This window comes from Echinops telfairi, unplaced genomic scaffold (assembly GCF_000313985.2).
Source record: "Echinops telfairi isolate 266 unplaced genomic scaffold, ASM31398v2 ScPeMD7_7400;HRSCAF=8409, whole genome shotgun sequence".
In the NCBI taxonomy this organism is placed as follows: Eukaryota; Metazoa; Chordata; class Mammalia; order Afrosoricida; family Tenrecidae; genus Echinops; species Echinops telfairi.
Genome location: NW_022111300.1, coordinates 39,841,046 through 39,860,687, shown reverse-complemented (window position 1 = coordinate 39,860,687; position 19,642 = coordinate 39,841,046). Strand labels below are relative to the sequence as shown.

Sequence of the window (19,642 nt, the reverse complement as noted above, 5' to 3'; positions counted from 1 at the left end):
AGGGACAGGAAGCCCATCCTTGCGTCTGAGTGTATCATGACAGATTACTTTTACTTTGTCCAAAATAACCATTGTATTTAATACCTACTACAGTTAACAAATATATAGTTTCCATAGACAAACCACAATTCTTATATTGTAAGCAGCGTAGAAGAAATGCTCTCAGAATCACTGACATTTAGGGACCTGGAAACACAAAAACAAACACAATAGCAGCTGCTTTACCAGGGAAATGCTCTGATTTCAGATGAGCCCCTTTGGCCAGCGCAGGCCTGAGCTTCAGGACATCTCCGAGAAGCAAACTGGCTCAGTGACATGACATTTAGCTGTGAGGAGAGCTCTGAAAGCAAAGAAAGCCTCCTCTCCCCCGCGAGGCACAATTCCGAGTGTCGAGTGAGCGTCAACCACGTGCTAGGAAGGCACTCTATCTCAAAGAATAAAATAGTTGGAATTCATTGTCCAAATAGCATCTAATTACATAGCAAGTCAAATCTCAAGATATTTTATAATAATTAATGTCAACACATAAATAATTGCTACAGAGTAACTGGCAAAAATATCACAAATATGGAAATGGGGATTTTTCTTCTTTTATCTAAAACTGTAATGTTTGAGAGAAACGTAGCACACCATCTCTTAGCAGAGACTGCAAGACACAGGCAGCTACAGTCACCCAATTCCCTCATTCATCTCAGCGGACAGCTTCGTGCTGTATGCTTGCGGACCCGCAGCTCCTCCCGGTCTGGAATTTTCATAAGACCCCAGAGAAAAATTCAGGAACTCCATTGTGTTCTTGGGGTCACCGAGGTCAAGCCCCAGTTGTTAGGAGATTTCCAGTTTGTGGGAGAGTTGGGTAGGAAGAATACCATGGAGAGGGTGGCCGACCATTCTCACCGATGCAGTGAAAAGTCAGAATTGGAAAGAACAAGAGAAATCCTTTAGCCTTCTCCTTTACCACCTACCTGTTTGAAAGATGAGAACATGGAATTCCAATTTTATAGCGGTTTATAGAAATGAGACTCGGATGCTTCCTATATTTTGAAGTTTGACAAACATCGCACCTCTTGCTGATTTAAAAGGACTAGTCATTTGCCGATTGAGGCTGAGAGCAGAATTTCAGTTTCTTAGGAAGAACACACACTTGCTCATCAGAACTAAATAAATCTTTATCAGTGGGTCAGCAAATGTGTGCAGTGAAAATTCCCATGGTTTTTCCTTCTTAATAGTGAGGAGAGAAATTCTGCTTTATTCGTGATTTACAGAAACAGCAGAGCTATGGGCTAGGGTTTTCATGATTTATCTCCTGGAAAACTCAACGACTTTCAAGTAACATTGGGCGAAGGAGAGAGCCTCCGCTCTTGGCAAAGAGAAGCTCCTCTTTGTGTGTGCGCCTTTCTCGGATTCTCAAGGTGACTCATAAGGCATCTCCACCCAGAGTCATGAAATGTTTTCTGCTTGAGAGAGAACAGAGATGTTTAGTGTTCTCCAAGGCATTTAGAGTTGGATAAGGTTAACCGTTTCTGGCAGGGATTGGGAGAATATTCAGCTTCCTAGAAGAAAAGATGCTCACTTTGAGTTTGTCTTTCCTTTTCTCAGAATTCACTTGTAAATTTATATTAGTTTTCTATTCCTTTTGCAATGAATACAGCATTACTTAAAAGAACACTTGCTAAATGACTGTATGCATTTTTAAAATTCATCTATAGAATCTTTGACTGGAAGCAAATGTCCATTGCCTTGTGATTTTAGATGAGGCTCAAAAAATTAACAACCAGGCTGTTATGAGTCATTAAAGAGGGTCCAAATCTTTAGTTAATAATTCATGCTCTTGAATAAATGAAACAAAAGATGACTAAAGAGTAGTCTTTTCCTACAGATAAAAGTCAATTCTATACTCGTCCATTTCTCTCTTCTTCTTCTTCTTTCTTAGTTGGATTTTTACTTTGGGGACCCTTTACCCAAATCTCGGTGGAAGGCAGCTTTGTGTGCTGCATCACTTCAAGACACAAAAGGAAAGAGCACAAGAAATATCGGACTTACATGAATATGTTTTCAGAAAGAGAATATTCCTTTTTAAAATGGAAAAATGATAGGAATATCCCATTATTTTTTAAAGCTGGGTTGAAAAATGTAAAAAAAGCCTTTGGTTTGCCGGTGTCAATTTGAAGCCTTATCAGTCATGGTGGAGTGGCCACATCAGGGTCATTCTCTGGATGCATCTTGTCCTTCCAATGAGGAGCTGCCCTGCTCTAAAACGAAAACTTCTCCTTGATGTTGGAAGAGGGCAGTTCAGAAAGGACAGACAAACTTCTGAGTTCCACAGTCTTTGACTTGAATTGACTTTCTAGAAGTCTTGGGATTTGGCAAAATTTGGTTGTCGAACTTTCCACAATGCTCTCATTTGATTCCCTTGAATATGGTCTGAGGAACTATTTGTCCTTAAATCTGTGCACACAACTCTATTCTGTAAACATGGCATGCAGTGAGAAAAAGGAAAATAAATCCAATTCTCCCTTGGCAGATTTTTGATGCCTTTTAATTCTAACCTTGCTACATATAGACGATTTATGATTCCGTAGAGCTGTCCCTGTTGGGTTGGAAAAAATACAGCTTACCTCACAAATATATTTTATTGCTGCTACCATCTTATCTATTACAAAGCATCCTATCTCACACGAGTTGCTGAGTCACCTGTTCTTAACTAAGAGATGAAAGCTATAAAATCGCTTTAAAATGCTGTGCTAGAAAGGGAAAAAAGGAAAGTCAAATGGTACAGAAGAAAGCACCAGGATGTATAGAATAGCTTCAGTCACCATTCCTACTTCCCTTTAAGCAAATGAGATAGCTCTCAGAAAATCTTTGTCCCTATAAGTGATTCTTACAGATGCAAGTTAAGTGGTTTTACTAAATAAATGACAAACATTCATGAAGTGTTGGATATTCAGGGACCCGTGAGACATATTTAAATATAACCAACACAAATAAGAATGTTGGAGGAGTTTCAATATTATTAACTTATTAGGTAATAAGCATAATACTTTAAGGCTCTGTCTACCTCATTGTTTTACTGTACAACTTGACCTTTGTTTGCCAATCTTCCCCCTATTATCAGTGCAAAAAGACAGCTGGAGAATTGTCCCCAAAATGTATGTGAGAGTAGGATCCACAGGGCAGGCTAGGTTGGAAAAGAAAATTTGAAGATCCAGACCCATAATGAATCATTTCTAGGAATAAGGTCAGAACACAATACATTTGACAAAACTCCTCTGTGTGTGTGTGCATGTGCATGTGCGTGTGTGTGTGTGCGCGCCAATTAAACTTTTGATTGGTATACAACATCGACATGCCATTTTTGTATTATTCATTTGTTCTTATGGAAAAGAAAGGACAATGCATTACACTGACTTCTTCCTGCTCCAAAACCTCGGTCCACGGCCAGCGTCGGGAAGGGGACAGGTCGGAGGGTGAACTGTGGGTGGGGGTATCCACATGTGGGGGATGGAAGGATCCCTGGATACTGGGCACTTTCTAGAGTTGGCACAGGTATGGCACTCACGACAGCTGTAAAAAAAAAAAAAGGGTGTTGAATTTTTAACTTGAACTCTATGTTCAGCTAATAAGCAATGTGGAAATGGCTACATTTTCATATCTTGAAGACTGTGCATACTTTTGTCATTATCATGTACATTTTTTTATTTTCCTCTCTTTCCACAAAACCCTTTTCTAGTTAATTTTTTTAAAACCCACTCCTCAGATATTTTAATTCGGATCATAACCTTGAGTTTTAAAAGCCACCAGGGTCTCAAACAAAAGACTGGCTATCAAGCTACTCTTCAATCATCTTAAGTCTTCCTAGCGCCGTGGCTGTTACATCTTACGTGTTCCTCTTAATGGTGAACCATAACTTTAAAATGTTGACTTGTTCAGAAATCAGATCTATCCCACAGAGGAGACTAAGGAAGTGTTTGGGGATATGTCTTTAACTCTGTTAAAAAATGCATCACTGAACTGTTGACCATGATGCCAGAGTTTTTTCTTGTTTTAGGTTTGCATATAATTAAATCCTGTTATTTTAGTATATATTTTATTGAATCATAGTATAAAAGATTTCTCCCAATGATAGCCAATCTTCATCTTATATCATCATGTAGAATATTTAGTATTTCCTACTTTTTAATAAAAAACAAAATTTATTCCAGCTACTGAAAGAAAGAGTTTAGACATATTTTGTCTCAATGGACACATGGTCAAGTTTGACCGCTGTTTCTATTCAATTGATGTCATTTCAATACATGCATTGTTATTTATTATTCCCTAGTCGCTAGAGTTCAACATGCAAATCCATACACTTCTATTGAATGGAAAGTCCTTTTATGGACCAAACTCTTTATTTCACAATCATTTAATGATACATCAAAATGACATGTTATTATGGCAAATTAATTAATAAGAATAAACACACACACTTGTTGCTTTTTCTAACCTACAAAATAAAAATTAATTATAGTAAACATATGATAATTTAAATAAAACAAACTGATTCTAGTTAACTACCTTTTAAGTTGCCTTTAATATTTACAATATATTTCGTAATGCGTGCTTACATGTTTATTTAATCTAAAAATTAAAGTCAGCCTTTATGAAGTAGAATATTTTATTGATAGGTTTGACAAGGAGAACAGCTAAGTAGGCTAAATGAAATTTTTTTCCATAAATTTAATTAAAAATTATAAATATCGGTAATTCAATACAATAAATGGAATGCAGCCAAGACTTAAGTAATATGTTCCCAATCTTATCTTACTATATAAGTTAATAGGGGTCCAAATGTGGGGGAAAAGAATCTATACATTATAATTATTTTGTAATACTTGATAAAACTTTTTATTGGCGTACCTATTAGAAAAAGAGAAACAAAGCAATTCTAATGAATGAGTAACAAATACTTTTGTAAGACAGGAAGTTTTCAACTTTCTTCTTCCAGCATAATTGAAAAAGAACCTTATTTAGTTGTTGATTGAAATATTATTAAAAATAACTTTTAATGGGATTTCGCAACTTGACTTAGGCAAGTAATTTGTAAGTTGACAAAATTGAGTGATTACTATGACTATTTCATCATTAGGTAAGAACTACTTTTGTGTACATGTAAATAAGATTTCTGTGTTTAGGAAAGAAAAAAGAAAAATCTGGATGCAATTTGTTCAATGAACAGCATTCATTCTTGGATATATGAAAAAAATTGAATAGTCCTGTTAAGTAACCAAATCTCCCAAACTCTTACTTTAGACACAATTATGTAGAAACTGTAATTACATTGACTGAAACTAGGAGAAGAAAAAAATTACAGTAAAAGACTATGGTCATAAGAAAGAAAAACATAAAATAAAATTTTAGTTTATAAATGTTATGTAAATTATTACATAATAACTTATGTAATTTATTATTACATAATAAATGTAATAATATATTTATTAGATTTTTAAAATACATGTCAGAGCCAAGTGAGATATTAACCCAAATAATTGTAAGGTCCTTAAGGGAAAATATATATATAACTATTGTCCTGTGTCTCTCATGGTGCAGTGCTAGCAAGAGACAACCCCTTCAGATTTTCCAAGTCAGAAATAGCAAGCAAGATTTTAAGAAAGGGTTTTTAAAAAATCTCTTTCTAAATGCCTTGGCACTTCTAAATTAAAGCACCCAAAATACATAAGTCAAACTTTAACAGACTTGAAAAGAGAGATAACTCCACTATCATGGTAGGAGAATCTCATACGCCACACTTCTGATGCAGGATAGAATAACTAGATAGAAACTCAACTAAGTTACAGAACATTTGAACAACACAATCAACCAACTAGGCAGCATAGATGTATCTAGAACACTCCTCCTAAGAGCACAATGTACCTTATTTTCCAGGACACATTAGGTCACAAAGCAAGCCTCCATAAATGAAAAAAACATTGAAATACTCTAAATCACCTTTGCAGACACAATGGACAACCAGAATGTTCCTTAGAAGTGAGAATGGTGAGAAACACGCTTTGGACAGGTTATCAGGAGAGACCAGTCCTTGGAAAAGGACCTCGTGCTGAGAAAAGTAGAGGGTCAGCTAAATGAAGCCGACTCTATGTGAAATGGATTGAGTCTGTTGCCCAGAGGGGTGCTGTGTTAGTCTGGGTAGCTTAGAGAAACAAACCCCAGAAACTTGTAAATGTAGAAGAGAGAGCTTTATATAAAGGGTGAGTGTCTCTACTAACATGGTGCTATGAGCTGGAATTGGCTTGATGGTTCCTAGTGGCAACAGCACTAGAAGAAATGGACACATTTCTAGAAACACACTCCCTCTCCAGACTAACCCAAGCAAGGTAGATGATCTGAGCAGACCCAGGACAAAATAAGAAATTGATTACATCATTAAAATCTCCCAACAAAAAAAGTTTGGACCTAAACATTTTGAGAATAGCCAAAACCAATTCTATTCAAACTATTCCAGAACACAAGATGGAATACTTCCAAACTGATTCCACAAACTAAGCATGACACTAACACCCAAACCAGCAGAGATCCCTACAAACGATTATAGACTAATAACCCTCATGAAACTTGATGCAAACGTTCTCAGCAAATCCTATCCAACAGAATCCAACAACTTACCAAAAAGAGAGAAACAGTATATCATGATAAAGTGGGTTTTATAACCTATGTGCAAATATGTTTTAAACTTAGAAAAAAATCAACATAATCTACCACAGAAATCAAACCAATGAACAGAATCACGTGAGCAAGTCAATTGGTATAGAAAGAGCATTTGAAGAAATCCAATATCTAATCATGTTTAAAATACTCAACAAAATAGGAATAGAAGAGAAATCCACAACATAATGATGAGCATTTATACAAAACCATACATAATCCTACAATAATCATAATAGTAATACTCTATGAATTGATACATAGATAAGTCAATACTTAATGAGCAAGGGTAAGAAGGCAAATGGTACTATATCCATGGATATATATATATATATATATACAGGTCTGACAGAGGACATTTCTTTGTATGTATTTTTATGTGCTTTAATTATCCCACGAATATCGTAGCACATATCAGATACAATTATGGAAACTCCTTAACTATAACTAAACACTTAGAATGAATAAGGTGATGGGCTTGGAGATGGGGTCATACTCTTGGGAGGCATTAAGGTCAATTGGAGTAACATAGTTCACAAAGATCATGTTGCACATCCTACACCGGCAAGTCGCAATGGGGTCTGAAACACTTGTTAGCAGCCATCCAGGGTGTAACTATTGGTCTCCCCTGTCTGGAGAGTGAAGACAATAAAAAACAAAAGGAGCAATTAGTCCAAAGGTCTAATGGACCACCTGTATCTCCGCTTCCACCACACGGGGACCTGGAGATCTCTAGATGGTGCCCCGCTACCATTTCTGACTCCTCTGCAAACGATAACAATAGACAGTCCTACAAAGAATGGGAAAAGAATGTGGAACCGAATGTAGAATGATTTTTCTTAATCCAAGCAAACAAAAAACAAGGTTTACTGTTTCAGTGCAGACTGATGAAACACATGAGGGTATGTCCCTTAAATCCCCTTCAAGCTTGGAATTCAAGCCATCCTGTGGCTCAACTTTTAGTTAAATGATAGGCAGGTGAACCCAGGAGGTACTTACTAGGAAAATCAACCACATGAGATCCAAAAGGTAGCATTTTCCAGGGATAAAGCTCAAAGGTGGAAAGGGACAGGTGAGACGGACAGAAGGAACTAGACAACAAAGAGCAAAAGTAAGAAGGGTGTCATTGCAGTATGGAGGTGGCAGTCAATGCTACAGAACTACATATGTATGAATGATTGAGTGGAAAGCCAATCTGCTTCATAAACTTTCACCGGACTCCAAATTGAAAACATAAACAACAACAAAATGATCATTGTTTACATCAAAAGATTAATCTAACCATATCATTACCCTTAATTAGAGGAGAACACCCCAACTCAACGTGGCACCTTTCTTTATCCACATCATTTCTGAACCTTAGCAGTGCATCCAAAGACAAGCCTGGCAATACACGTCTCAAAGGTGGCAGCCTTGCCAGCCCGAGAGAGCAGTTCTACTCTGCGTACATGGAATGGCCGTGGTTTGGGGTTGACTTGATGACAACTAGCAACAGCAAATAAAAAGGCTTTGTAAGACATTTCGAGAGCTTCATGAATGTTTCCTTGCGGAGAGATGAATGAAGCTGGATGGAGCAGTGAGCAGTACTTTGCCCAGCCACTGGATCTATATGTTAGAGACCCGAGACCAAGTTTCGATCTATTCCAGTTCCAAGTCTTTCATTACTAAAGAGAGAAATGTTGCTATCAAATAGCTCTGCATTTTGGCTACTGACCTAGGTCCAAAGAGTTTCCAAATAATAACATTATTGTTAAAAATAATTAATTTATTGTATGTGTCTATGTCATGGTTTAAATTGTGCTCGCCCTGCCATCACCCCCCCAACACCCCCAGGCCCCCCCAAAATCTGTGTCAATCTGGCTAGGCCCTCATTCTCAGAGGCTTGACAACTGTGTAATGATATAATCATCCCTGGTAATGTAATCTAATGTGATCCGCCAATCTGTAAGAGCATTAGAGTGAGATGTAATACCTCTACTCAAGTCACAGCTCTGATCCAATGAAAGGGGAGCTTCCTTGTGGGTGTGGCTTACATTAAGCTCAATCTTACAAGAGACAAGGGGAGAGAGAAGTATGGAGAGGAGGATGGATTTCAGTAAGACCAAGAAAGAAGACCTGGAAAAAGAGCAGAGCTTATTCTTTGAACTGGGGGTCCCATACTGTGCTAGTCCAGGTGGACTAGAGAAACAAATCCAGACACTTATATGTGTATAAGAGAGAGCTTTATATACAAGAGTAATTATATATTAAGAAAACATCCCAGCGCGGTCCAGTTCAAGTTCATAAGTCCAATATTACCCCATATGTCTGATACCAGTCTATGAATTCCTCTTCAGATGCGTGCGGCCATGCAATGACATCAAATAGGAAGACCATAAGCCAGTGGGTGGAAAATCTAATTGATTCATGGGCGATGCAAGCATCTATGCACCATGTGGCTTCTCAAGCTCCAGGGCTCTAGCTCTATCAGCTTAGCTCCATTTAGCTTGTCATCAGGAATGTCTCACAGAGAGACGAAGCAGAGAGAGTGTTGGTCTGGCTTCCAGTAAGCTATTTCTCTCCTTAGTGCCTCCAAATGAGGTCATCAAGCTGCAACCTGATTGACAGGCTAAACTCCACCCCTTCACTCTTAACAGTCTCAAGTTGACACCAGATTATGTAACTACCACATGTACTTAGAACCTCCTGACCCAGGGGAAGATTGATGCCAAGACACATGGAGATTCTCAAGAGACAAAGCTCAGAGATGTTAAAATGAAACAAAGGGTCTTCCCTGCAGCCAACACTGAGAAAAAGTCTTCTAGAACTGGTACCTTCGATTTGAACTTCCAACCTTCTAAACATGAAATAGATTTCCACATGTTACAACCATCCACTTATGGTATTTCTATTATACCAGGACTAGATAACTGGAGTCTTTCTGGTGGTCTAGTGGTTACAAGTTGGGCTGTTAATTGCAAGGTCAGCAGTTTGAAACCACCAGTGGCTCCATGGGAGAAAGACGTGGCTTTCTACTCCCATAAAGAGATACAGTCTCGGAAACCAACTTGATGACATTGAGCTGACTAAAGCAATCTTCAATCTCAAATTGCTCTTTGTTTGATTTCCTGACATTAAGTAGGATAGACAGCGTTTCAATGCTTTGGTTTTGAAGTATTTTGATCCATGATTCATTTCTGAAAAGGCATAGAAGTCTACATTTACTTTTAACACAATTATTGCAAAAATAATACTTTCAAAGTAAGTTGAATACATAAGACACTGTGTATCAAAGCAATTCTTGGTAGTTTTCCCTTAGATGTTACTTCTGAAAGCCAGAAACACAAACACTACACATTCAAAGTACTCATTGTGCCACTATGTCTATGTACAACAGCTCAGAGAGCAATACCATCAAACATTTTCAATAAATCTCTGCTCTGTGGCCAAATATGACAAGAAATCTGTTCTGACACAGCTTGAAGACAATTGAATTTATATCTGACACTGATGCACTAAGATTTTCCAAGGAGAAATTCCCTCACCGAATTATTTAGCTCCCTGAACAGGGCGCTTCGGCATTTTAAAACTTTTTACATTTCTGTAAAACGTTCGCACTAAACCTGACCTGTAGAAAATCTAAAGTGGAGCTCTTTCTTTTGAGCTGCAATTTTAAGGACTAAAACCCTCCCTAGGTATTTCTCAATATGATACTTGACAAAACGGATCAATGTTTCAGGGCGGAGAGGTAGACATAGATTGTAGCAAGACAATGATATGCTGAAGAAACATTTTAAGTAATTTCTTAATCACCCTCCCTTTGCCGTGTGCATGTGTGTGTGTGTGCGTGCACACACACACAATCACCTGTATTTGGCGCATTTGAAATTCAGTATCTATTGCCTTTCAAATATTTTCATATCTCCTCTCATATTTTAGGTACTCTTTGAGGACAAGTGTCATGAGTAGACATTCACAAATACCCATGAACTCCATGAAAGATCATGGGAGGAAAAGTAAAACATCTACCGCGCAGTGGTAGAGTCTAAAGAGTTGCTGGATGATGCAAACAGCTAACATACTTGGCTGCTAACTGAACCATTGGAGATGCTGACAAAGAAAAGACTTGTGATCCACCTCTGAAAACCAATCATTGTTAACTCCAAGGGGCCTACTTCCGTTCTAATATCCATGGAGTCGCCTTGAGTTAAAACTGGCTCAAAGACAATTGGTATACTGGTAGTTCCATAACACCACTTACTATGAAATTTTTATCACCATCAGAATCTACCAGACTCTCAAAGGTCCCCACTTCCTACCCTGTAATCGTTGTACAGAGTTTACAACAATTGACCATATATCTGTGCAACTAATAGAATCAATTCTACTTAATTATTTTAAAAGACTCATCTCTCTTTTTCTCTCTCATTAATTCCTCTGGAAGATGTCAGATATCACGTCTCCAGGACCCAAATGGACCCATGGAGAGACTCATATGGTAAGGCATTGAAGTCAATTCTGGAGATTGAAGGAAACTTCATTTATTAATATGAGGTCAAGGGCCAGGATCCCAACCTCTGTGTGCGTCCACAGGCAATGCTTGTGTATCCAAGCAAGATGAAATCCTTGACAGCTTCAATCTTTTATCCAATTTTCATGATGCCACCTATTGGTCCATTTCTGAGAATCTCAGTTTGATTTGTATTGAGTTGTAATTCATCTTGAAAGCTACATTCCATAATCTTCTTCAGCAAGTGCCTCGAGTCTGCCTCACTTTCAGCAAGCAAAGTTTTGTTATCCACAGATGCAGCTTGTTAATATCTCTTCCTCCAATCCTGATGGTACTTTTTCTTCATATAATCCAGCTTCTCCGATTATTTGCTCAGCATACAGATTGAATAAATATGGTGAGATGATACAACCCTGATGCACACCTTTCCTGATTTGGAACCAAATAGTATTCCCTTGTTCTGGCCACATAACTGCCTTTTGATCCCTACACATGATCTGAGGAAGCACAAACCTGTACTCTCAAATGTCCATTCTTCTCAAGGTTACCCACAGTTGTCATGATGCACAGTCAAATGTCTTGGCATAGTCAATGAAACACAAGTAAACATCTTTCCGGTATTCTCTGCTTTCAGCCAAGATGCATCTGAATTATGTTGCCGGCATAGAAGATTGAAAGTACCATGGACTGTCAAAAGAACAAATAAATCTCTCTTGGAAGAAGTACAGCCAGAAGGCTCCTTAGGAACAAGAATGGTGAGACCTCATCTCCTGCACTTTGGACAGGTTATCAGGAGAGATGCGCCCCTGGAAAAAGAAATCATAGATGGCAAAGTAGAGGGAGGGGCAGCAAAAAGAAAAGAGGAAGATCCACAACAAGATGGGTCAACAGAGCAGCTGCCACAATGTGCCCGACCACAGCAACAATGGTGAGGATGGTGCAAGATTCGGCAGGGTTTCGCTCTGTTGTGCATAAGGTCATTATATCAACGACATAAAATTAGTAATAAATTCATTTCAACTAAAAGTTGATAGTATATAAATGATCAAGGAACAACCCTGTATTTTAAACTATCTTTCTTTCACAAGGACCAACATGTTTGGGTGCCTTCCTCTATCCTTTTGAAACTCACTCTCCTAGAAAATTGTTTATACAACATTTGAAGATTATAGAGATGTATAAAATAATATTTCCTTCTCTACAAACTCATATTAAGAGTAAAAATGATGTATGTCATTTAAGACTAAAAAAATAATGGAGACAGAGAAAGAAAAAGGTAAGAAAGTCAGAAAGAAAACAAGCCGACCTTAATAGTGTTATGGTCAAATGATTATTTAGGATCATAGAATAGGCAACGTAATGGTTTTATGTAAAACATAAACTTAAATGAGCTTTAAATTCTCTGCTTCTGATCACTGCCGCCACCGTTAAAGATAGTGGATGATGTGTAGACTCCTGGTGACGATGGAACTGGAGCAGTCTGTTAGCACTCATTACTCCTAGGAGAGAAAACTTCGTGGGACGTGGACATCCACATCGGCCACATGGTGATGAAATGGATACCCAGACCCAGAAGGCTGCTGAGCTGAGATCACCGTTAGGATGCTACTAAAACCAGGTACGCAAGGGTCACAGCAGGATTACAATTTGGAACAGCGTGCTTCCAATGTTGGGATTATCCTCTCCCAGGCCAGTTTCTCTCCATGTCCATCTGGTTAGAAGAGAGCCTTCCGGCAGGATAGCACTTAGCAGACCTCCAGAGCTGAACATCTGTTTTCCTTCATGTAGTTTCATTTCATTCTCAACAGCTTTGCCGGCTCATTGTTTGGCTCCGCAGCCAAGTGACTACAGCAGACGGTGGTCCGAGGAAGAATAGAGCTGGTTCTCACAGAGAATGTTCTATAATGCTCACAAAACCACAGCTCAAAGTAGGTCCCAAAGCATCACACAAGCAAAACAGTAGACTTCTTTTACCTCAGTCTTTTTGCTAGAAGCATTCAAGCTAACTTCATGAGATTTCATTTTCTCTGAAAGCCTGAATTTACATTATGGTTTCTTTTTTTTTCTCCCACAAATACAAATAAGAGGAAATGAAATTCAAAAGGACAACGCTTCATGCATTAAATGATTGGAGTTTTATTATTGATATCATTTTAATTCTATTAGCTTTCATCTACTCTCCTTCCTCTTCCCTATTCCTGTCCGCAAACCATCATTTTTACAGAAAAAAAAAAAATGGGAATAACATGTGAAGAGGGTCTCTCCAAGGCTATCCAAATCATTAGCTTCTGCTGAGCCAGATAACTCTAAAATGTGTCTAAATCTGTATCTCCAGGAATTTAGTTACTCATTCCACACTAAGCCCTCCTTCCTGGGGCAGCCTACATGAATGACCACTGAAATCCCGTAGCGTATAAGGTCAACGGAAGCCTCTGCCCACCTGTATTACCTGCTCACGTTCCACTTCTGCCCAACCCTGCAGATGTCATCTACCCAGATGTTATTCCAGAGAACATTTGGCAGTAAACCTCCTGCCCTGACATCTCTGTATTGCAAATTCCCTAAGAACCCAACATGTGACTGTGATCCTTCAAAAATTCAAGAGAGTTATACCTGCTGCTTCCATTTTCTTGTAATAAATGCCGTTATATGAAAACAACATTTAAAATTATTCTTTTGGTTATTCTAAAATAGTCACCTTTTGCCCCCATTTTACTGGAAATACTTATCGGACAGAAGGATCAAATGTTTGGGTTCCTTCCTCTATCAATTAGTATGTTACTGATGACCTTCAGTTTATGCAACTGTGAAGCAGACCGGGATAAGGAATCACACATATCACATATCGCTGTTAAATAAGGAAGAAAATCTTAGACAAACAAATTTTGCCCTCCAATGACATTAAATATATTTTCCCCATGGGTTTTAAAAAGCAAAAATATAATTTCAGATCGCATGTACTTTGCTTGGTAATCAAGACTTTATACAGCATGGTGAGAAATGTCAAGAAAGAAGAGAAAAACAAGCATCCATCTATCAGGGAAGCAACAAAGCCCACATGGAAGAAGCACACCAGCCTGTGTGATGATGAGGTCCATGGGAAGAGATATCAGACGTTCAAAGCGAAACAAAACAACACTCAATCAAACAGAAGTGAAGGAGCGCAGACAAAGGGGAGGCCCAAACCCTACTGAAGAGAACTGGACAGTCCCTCACAGAAGGGATGTAAGTCCAGGATGCAGTACAGCACTGACAAAACAAACAATAATCCTCTATTTTTTTATGTATTTCTTCCCTTCACTATTATGATTCTTGTCTTACTTCATTAACCTAGTTATACATGAGTATGCTCATGTGTATAATTAAGATTGTGTGATACACAAAAGCCAAGATAGATAACCCTTCAGAAACAGTCATGGGAGTAATGATTCCCCGAGGGTAGAAGAAGGGAGGGTGGGGTGGGAGTGGAGCAAAGCTGATAGTAATAATGACTGTATAATCCCACTCAAGGGGAATGAATTACAGAATTTTAGGTGAATGGATACATTGGATGGTGTAAGACATGGATAATAATAATAATTTTTAATATATAACATAACAATAAGGGGTCCTGGGGGTAGGGTGAGGGAAGGAGGGGATAAAGGGGAGCTGATACCAAGGAGTTCAAGAAGAATAAAAATGTTTGAAACTAATGGGGGCAACAATTGTATAAGCATGCTTGATCTAATTGAATTACAAATTGTTGCAACATCTGTAAGAGTGCAATAAAATGATTTTTTTAAAAAGGAGAAAAAATATCTTACAAAATAATTAGTAGTAAGTAGAAGAATAACACCTTTAAGCATGTGGCTAGAAATCCGAGAAATTCTGTTTCTGATTTATATAAATCTTTTTGTTTGTTTGAGATGAATTTGTTTGTCACTATAGACTCCAAGTTATTTTCAGTTTTATTTTTCCTCTTTTTTTTCTTTTCTTATCCACTGAAACCACTATTTGGATATGAGAGATAAGGAATCTGGAGGGATTTTTGTTTTCTTTTCTTTTAAAAGAAACATCCTGTACATATTTACACACGAAATCTCAAGGCAAGAAATCAGCAATACTATCCTGTTAACCCTTCCATGTACGTTCTTCCCTTTTTGCCTCCTTCCACCTCCCCCTTCTTCCCTCCCTCCTCAATATCCTCCCTTCCCCTTGCCCTCTTTCCACTCCCACTGGCCTCCTCAGGGTCATCAAAGTCTTGTCTTCTGGTGTATAAACCAGGTTTTTAAAAATTTGTTTCTCCTCATAATAAAGGTACCATTAAATATTTATCTTTGTAAGATTGACTCTTTGCGCCGTATAAAGTTTTCTTGCTTTGTCCACGTCTTGCAGTGTTTAAGAGCGTTGTCATTGTTTTTCATTGACACATAGTCTTCCTAGTATGAATGTGCCAGGACTTGTTTATCCATTCTTCTATATTTAGGCTTTGGGGTTGCTTCCATTATTTGGAGATTATGGAAATTGTGGCATAAACATGTTATTGCTGTTGCTGTTCGGTGCTATTGAGTCAGTTCTGACCCACAGTGACCGTACGCATCACAGAATGAAACACTGCTCTGTCCTGCGCTGTCCTCACAGTTCTTACGATGCCCGAGCCCATTGTGGCAGCCATAGGGCTGGTAATCCAGCTCTTGAAGGCCGTTCCGGGAGATGAATATTTTGCCTATAGAATCTTCTAATATTGCAACTTGAGGCTTGACTTTTTCTTGAGGTTTTTCAGTTTAAGATATACTGAGTGTGTCTTTTTGGTCTTCTAATTTTAAGTCTGTGGCCCCTTCATTAAAAGATTTGGCTTTGTCTTCTAGACAGGCCTTTGGAATTTTCAATGTACAATTTTACAGTCCCACCAGAATGTAAAAGTGTTCCAAACTCTCCACATCCTCTCCAGCACTGGTTATTTTCTCTTTTTTTTGAATTTTACTAAAAGTGTCAGTATGAGTTGGTATTTCATTTTTTACCCTGTATTTCTCTGATTGCTGATAAACTTGAACATTTCTTCATATAGTTGTTGGCCGCCTGGATGGTGCCTTTGTACATTTTCCATTCATGTCTTGTGCCCAGCAGTTGACTGGGTTATTAGTGTTTTTCTTGTTAAGATGTTGTAGTTTTCAATAGATTTTGAAGACTGGGCTTTCTGATGTATTACTGAATATTTCTTCCAGAAGCTAACCAGTGCTCCCTCCTGGTCACGAATCACCTCCATCTTATAAAAATAAGTGCCCCTTGTTTTTTAATACTGTGAGTTATTTGAGCTGTTTGTAAATTTTACATAAATTGAATAATATACACATGTTAGATTTATTTTTTTCAATTATAAGTTCCTGGATAGAGTGGGATAAAAATGTGGAACAAAACTCAAAATCATAAGGCATGAAAACAGGAAACAAGAAGGAAATGACATCAGCGATGGTACATAACAGAGACTGCAATCAATGAATTGAAATAAAATGTATTTGAATATTTGAATATAACCCTGATTATTTTCTCTGCGAACCTTCACTCAATTCGTAATACAAAATTATGTATGTATTATATATATATATAGTTAAAAGTCTATCTGTGAGCTAGTCATATTCTTTTGTCATTCTAGTTCATTTTCACTGCTGAATGTCAACCCATTCGATGGCTACCACGTATTTATCCGTTGTCATGAGGATGTGACATGACAAATGTTGTGACCAGATAAGCATCTTCTGGCGAATATATTATCATGTATTTTTATTGGGGGCACACTAAGAGTGGAAAATTCCTAGGGACGGAATTTTAAATAATTTTTAATATCACTTAATTTTTTAGAAAACACACTTTGTTGCCGTTGTTTGGTGTTATCGGGTTGATCTCAACTATCATTGATCCCACATTTCAATCCTCTGGTTTCAGAATCAGGTTGACAGGCCTGTTTCAGAGGTGTCTCTGTGTGAATTCGAATCAGAAATCTTTAGGTTAATAGCTGAGTGCTGAACCATTTGTGCCAACCAGGGACCATGCACTATCTGACTAATACATTTTAAAAATAGCATGATATTAATTGTTAGTAATTGTAGGGATCCCATTCATGTAGCCCGTCTGCCAGTTCTTTGGCAAGTGGCCCTTGGCATTGTGCTGTGCTGTGAAAGCTATGGCATCAGTATTTTCAAATACCATCAAGCTCGTCCAGAAAGGACAGATTGTAGTGGAATCTCCAGAATAAGAAGATTAAGAAGCAGGACGTGACGGTCTACTTCTGCAAACCTGATAATGAACATAGGAAACCCTCATCTGGAGGCGTTCAAATATGACTGGTGAAGATCTGCGTCCTCCGAGTTCTGGTGGTCTTCATGATGTAAATAGAATAAAGCTTTCAGGACTTCCATTTGCTTATGAGGCAACACTCAAACTTAGAAGACACCGTTGCAAACAACTCTTAATAATGAGAATATGGGATTCTAAAATATGAATCTAGGAAAATCGATGTCAAAAATGAAATAGGATGATTGAATAGATAATATCCTAGGGGTTGTTGCTATTGTTGAGAGGTGCTGTTGAGCTGATTCCAACTCACAGCAACCGCATTGACAAGAGAATGAACACGGCCCAGCACTGAAGCAGCCTCACAATGTCTGTGTTGTCTGTTTTTTCTGTCTTTGAGCCTATTGCAGCCACTGTGTCAATAGATCTTATTGAGGGGTTTCTTCTTGAATTATTGGCTATTTGAATCAGACAGGATGTGGTCTATTATGTGAGGAATGACAAATTAAAGAAGAATAACATCACAATATCAGATCCATTGCCAAAAAGAATATCTCAAGATCTATCCTTAAATATAATGCTGTTAGTGATAGGATAATCCCCATATGGCTTATCCTATTAGGGAGAACAATGTGCTATAATTCAAGTTTACACATCAACCTTTGTAGAAATAAAACCAAAGAAATGGAAGGTTTTTACTAACTTCTATAGTCTAAAATTGATCAAAATATAATCAACGTACATTAACAACCTCTGGCAAATGGAATGCAAAACTTGGAAATAAAACAATGATAAATAGTGGGGAAAGTATGGCCTTAGTAATATAAATAAGTCCAGAGATCACATGGGAGAATTTTCTAATACAAATGACCTATCACAACACATACCTTAGTTCAGAAACCGATAGCAGCTCTACACATAGCTCTTTTGGACCACACTGGATGGCATACATAGGAATCAAAACTGACTACAGCTTGGAAAGAGATGATGATGAAACTCAATATCATCAGTCAGAACAGGGTGAGGAGCAAATTATAGAACAGAGCATAATATGATTACATGGAAATTCAAAATGAAGTTGAAGAAAATTAAAACCAGGAGAACTAGAGCATGACTTTAACTATATCACATCTAAAGTTACAGACCATCTGAAAAAGAGGTTTGACTCATTGTGCACAAGTGGACGGAGACCAGAGAAGTGCGGGGTGCTATCAATGACGTCAGACCCAAAGAAAGCAGAAGGGCATTAAAAAGACAGGAAAGTAGGGAAAAAGCAAAATGGGTTTCAGAAGAGACTCTGATCCATGCCTTTGAATAGAGAGAACTAAATGGAGAGGACATAATAGTAACATAAATGATCTGAATAGATTATTTCAAAGGGTGGGTCAAGAAGACAATTTATAATAAAAAATGTACAAAGAGTTGGAGTTCGAAAGCTAAAATATGTTCAGCATTTCTCAAATTGAAAGAACAGAATAAAATATTCAAGCTGTGAGTTGCCGTATTGAAGGATCCTATGGCAAAAAAGGCTAACGGACATGTGAAGCATCAAAAGAGATGAAAGAGGAGGGTGGGGAAAAGGGGAAGACACCAATGGTTACAAGAAGAAAGAAAATGTTCAAAAGTTGATTGTGGTGATGATTGCACAACCCTTCTTCATACGATTGAAATATTGAATTGTATGTGTTAATTATAGCTCAATAAAACTAAGTTTTAAAAAATGATAGAAGGACTACACACAGTTACTATACCATAAACAATTGGTTGGTGTCCAACCATTTCAAAAGTAGCATTAGATAAAGAACTGATGGTATTGAAGGGATCATTTCAATATGCACTGAAAGCACAGGGGGAAAACACGGCTCCAGGAAGAGATGGAAGACTGATTGAAATGCTGCAACAAATGGAAAGCATCAACTGGAAGAAAACCATATGTGTGCTCATTCCAAAGAAAGGTAATCCAGTAGAAGTGGAAATTATTGTCAAAGAAGAATTGATACATTTGAATTATGGTCCTGGCATGAATGCTGAAAGGATGATGGACGTTGAAAGAACAAACATATCTGTCCTGGAAAAATATATAACCAGAAGTCTCCTTAGACGTAAGACTGGTGATAACAGAATACTGTTGTTGATTTCATTTCTTGAGATGAGCTGTGTAATATATGTAGTCTGTTTCTTAAA

General features: G+C 37.8%; 1 protein-coding gene across 1 annotated transcript in view; it reads right to left on the bottom strand.

The window, feature by feature from the left end:
- Positions 1-19,642, bottom strand: part of LOC101652384 (netrin receptor DCC) — a 363,431-nt gene that overhangs the window by 39,616 nt on the left and 304,173 nt on the right. The window contains exon 18 of the mRNA XM_045296053.1: positions 3,406-3,561. Coding sequence (XP_045151988.1) covers positions 3,406-3,561 — 156 coding nt within the window. The remainder of the gene's footprint in view (positions 1-3,405; positions 3,562-19,642) is intronic.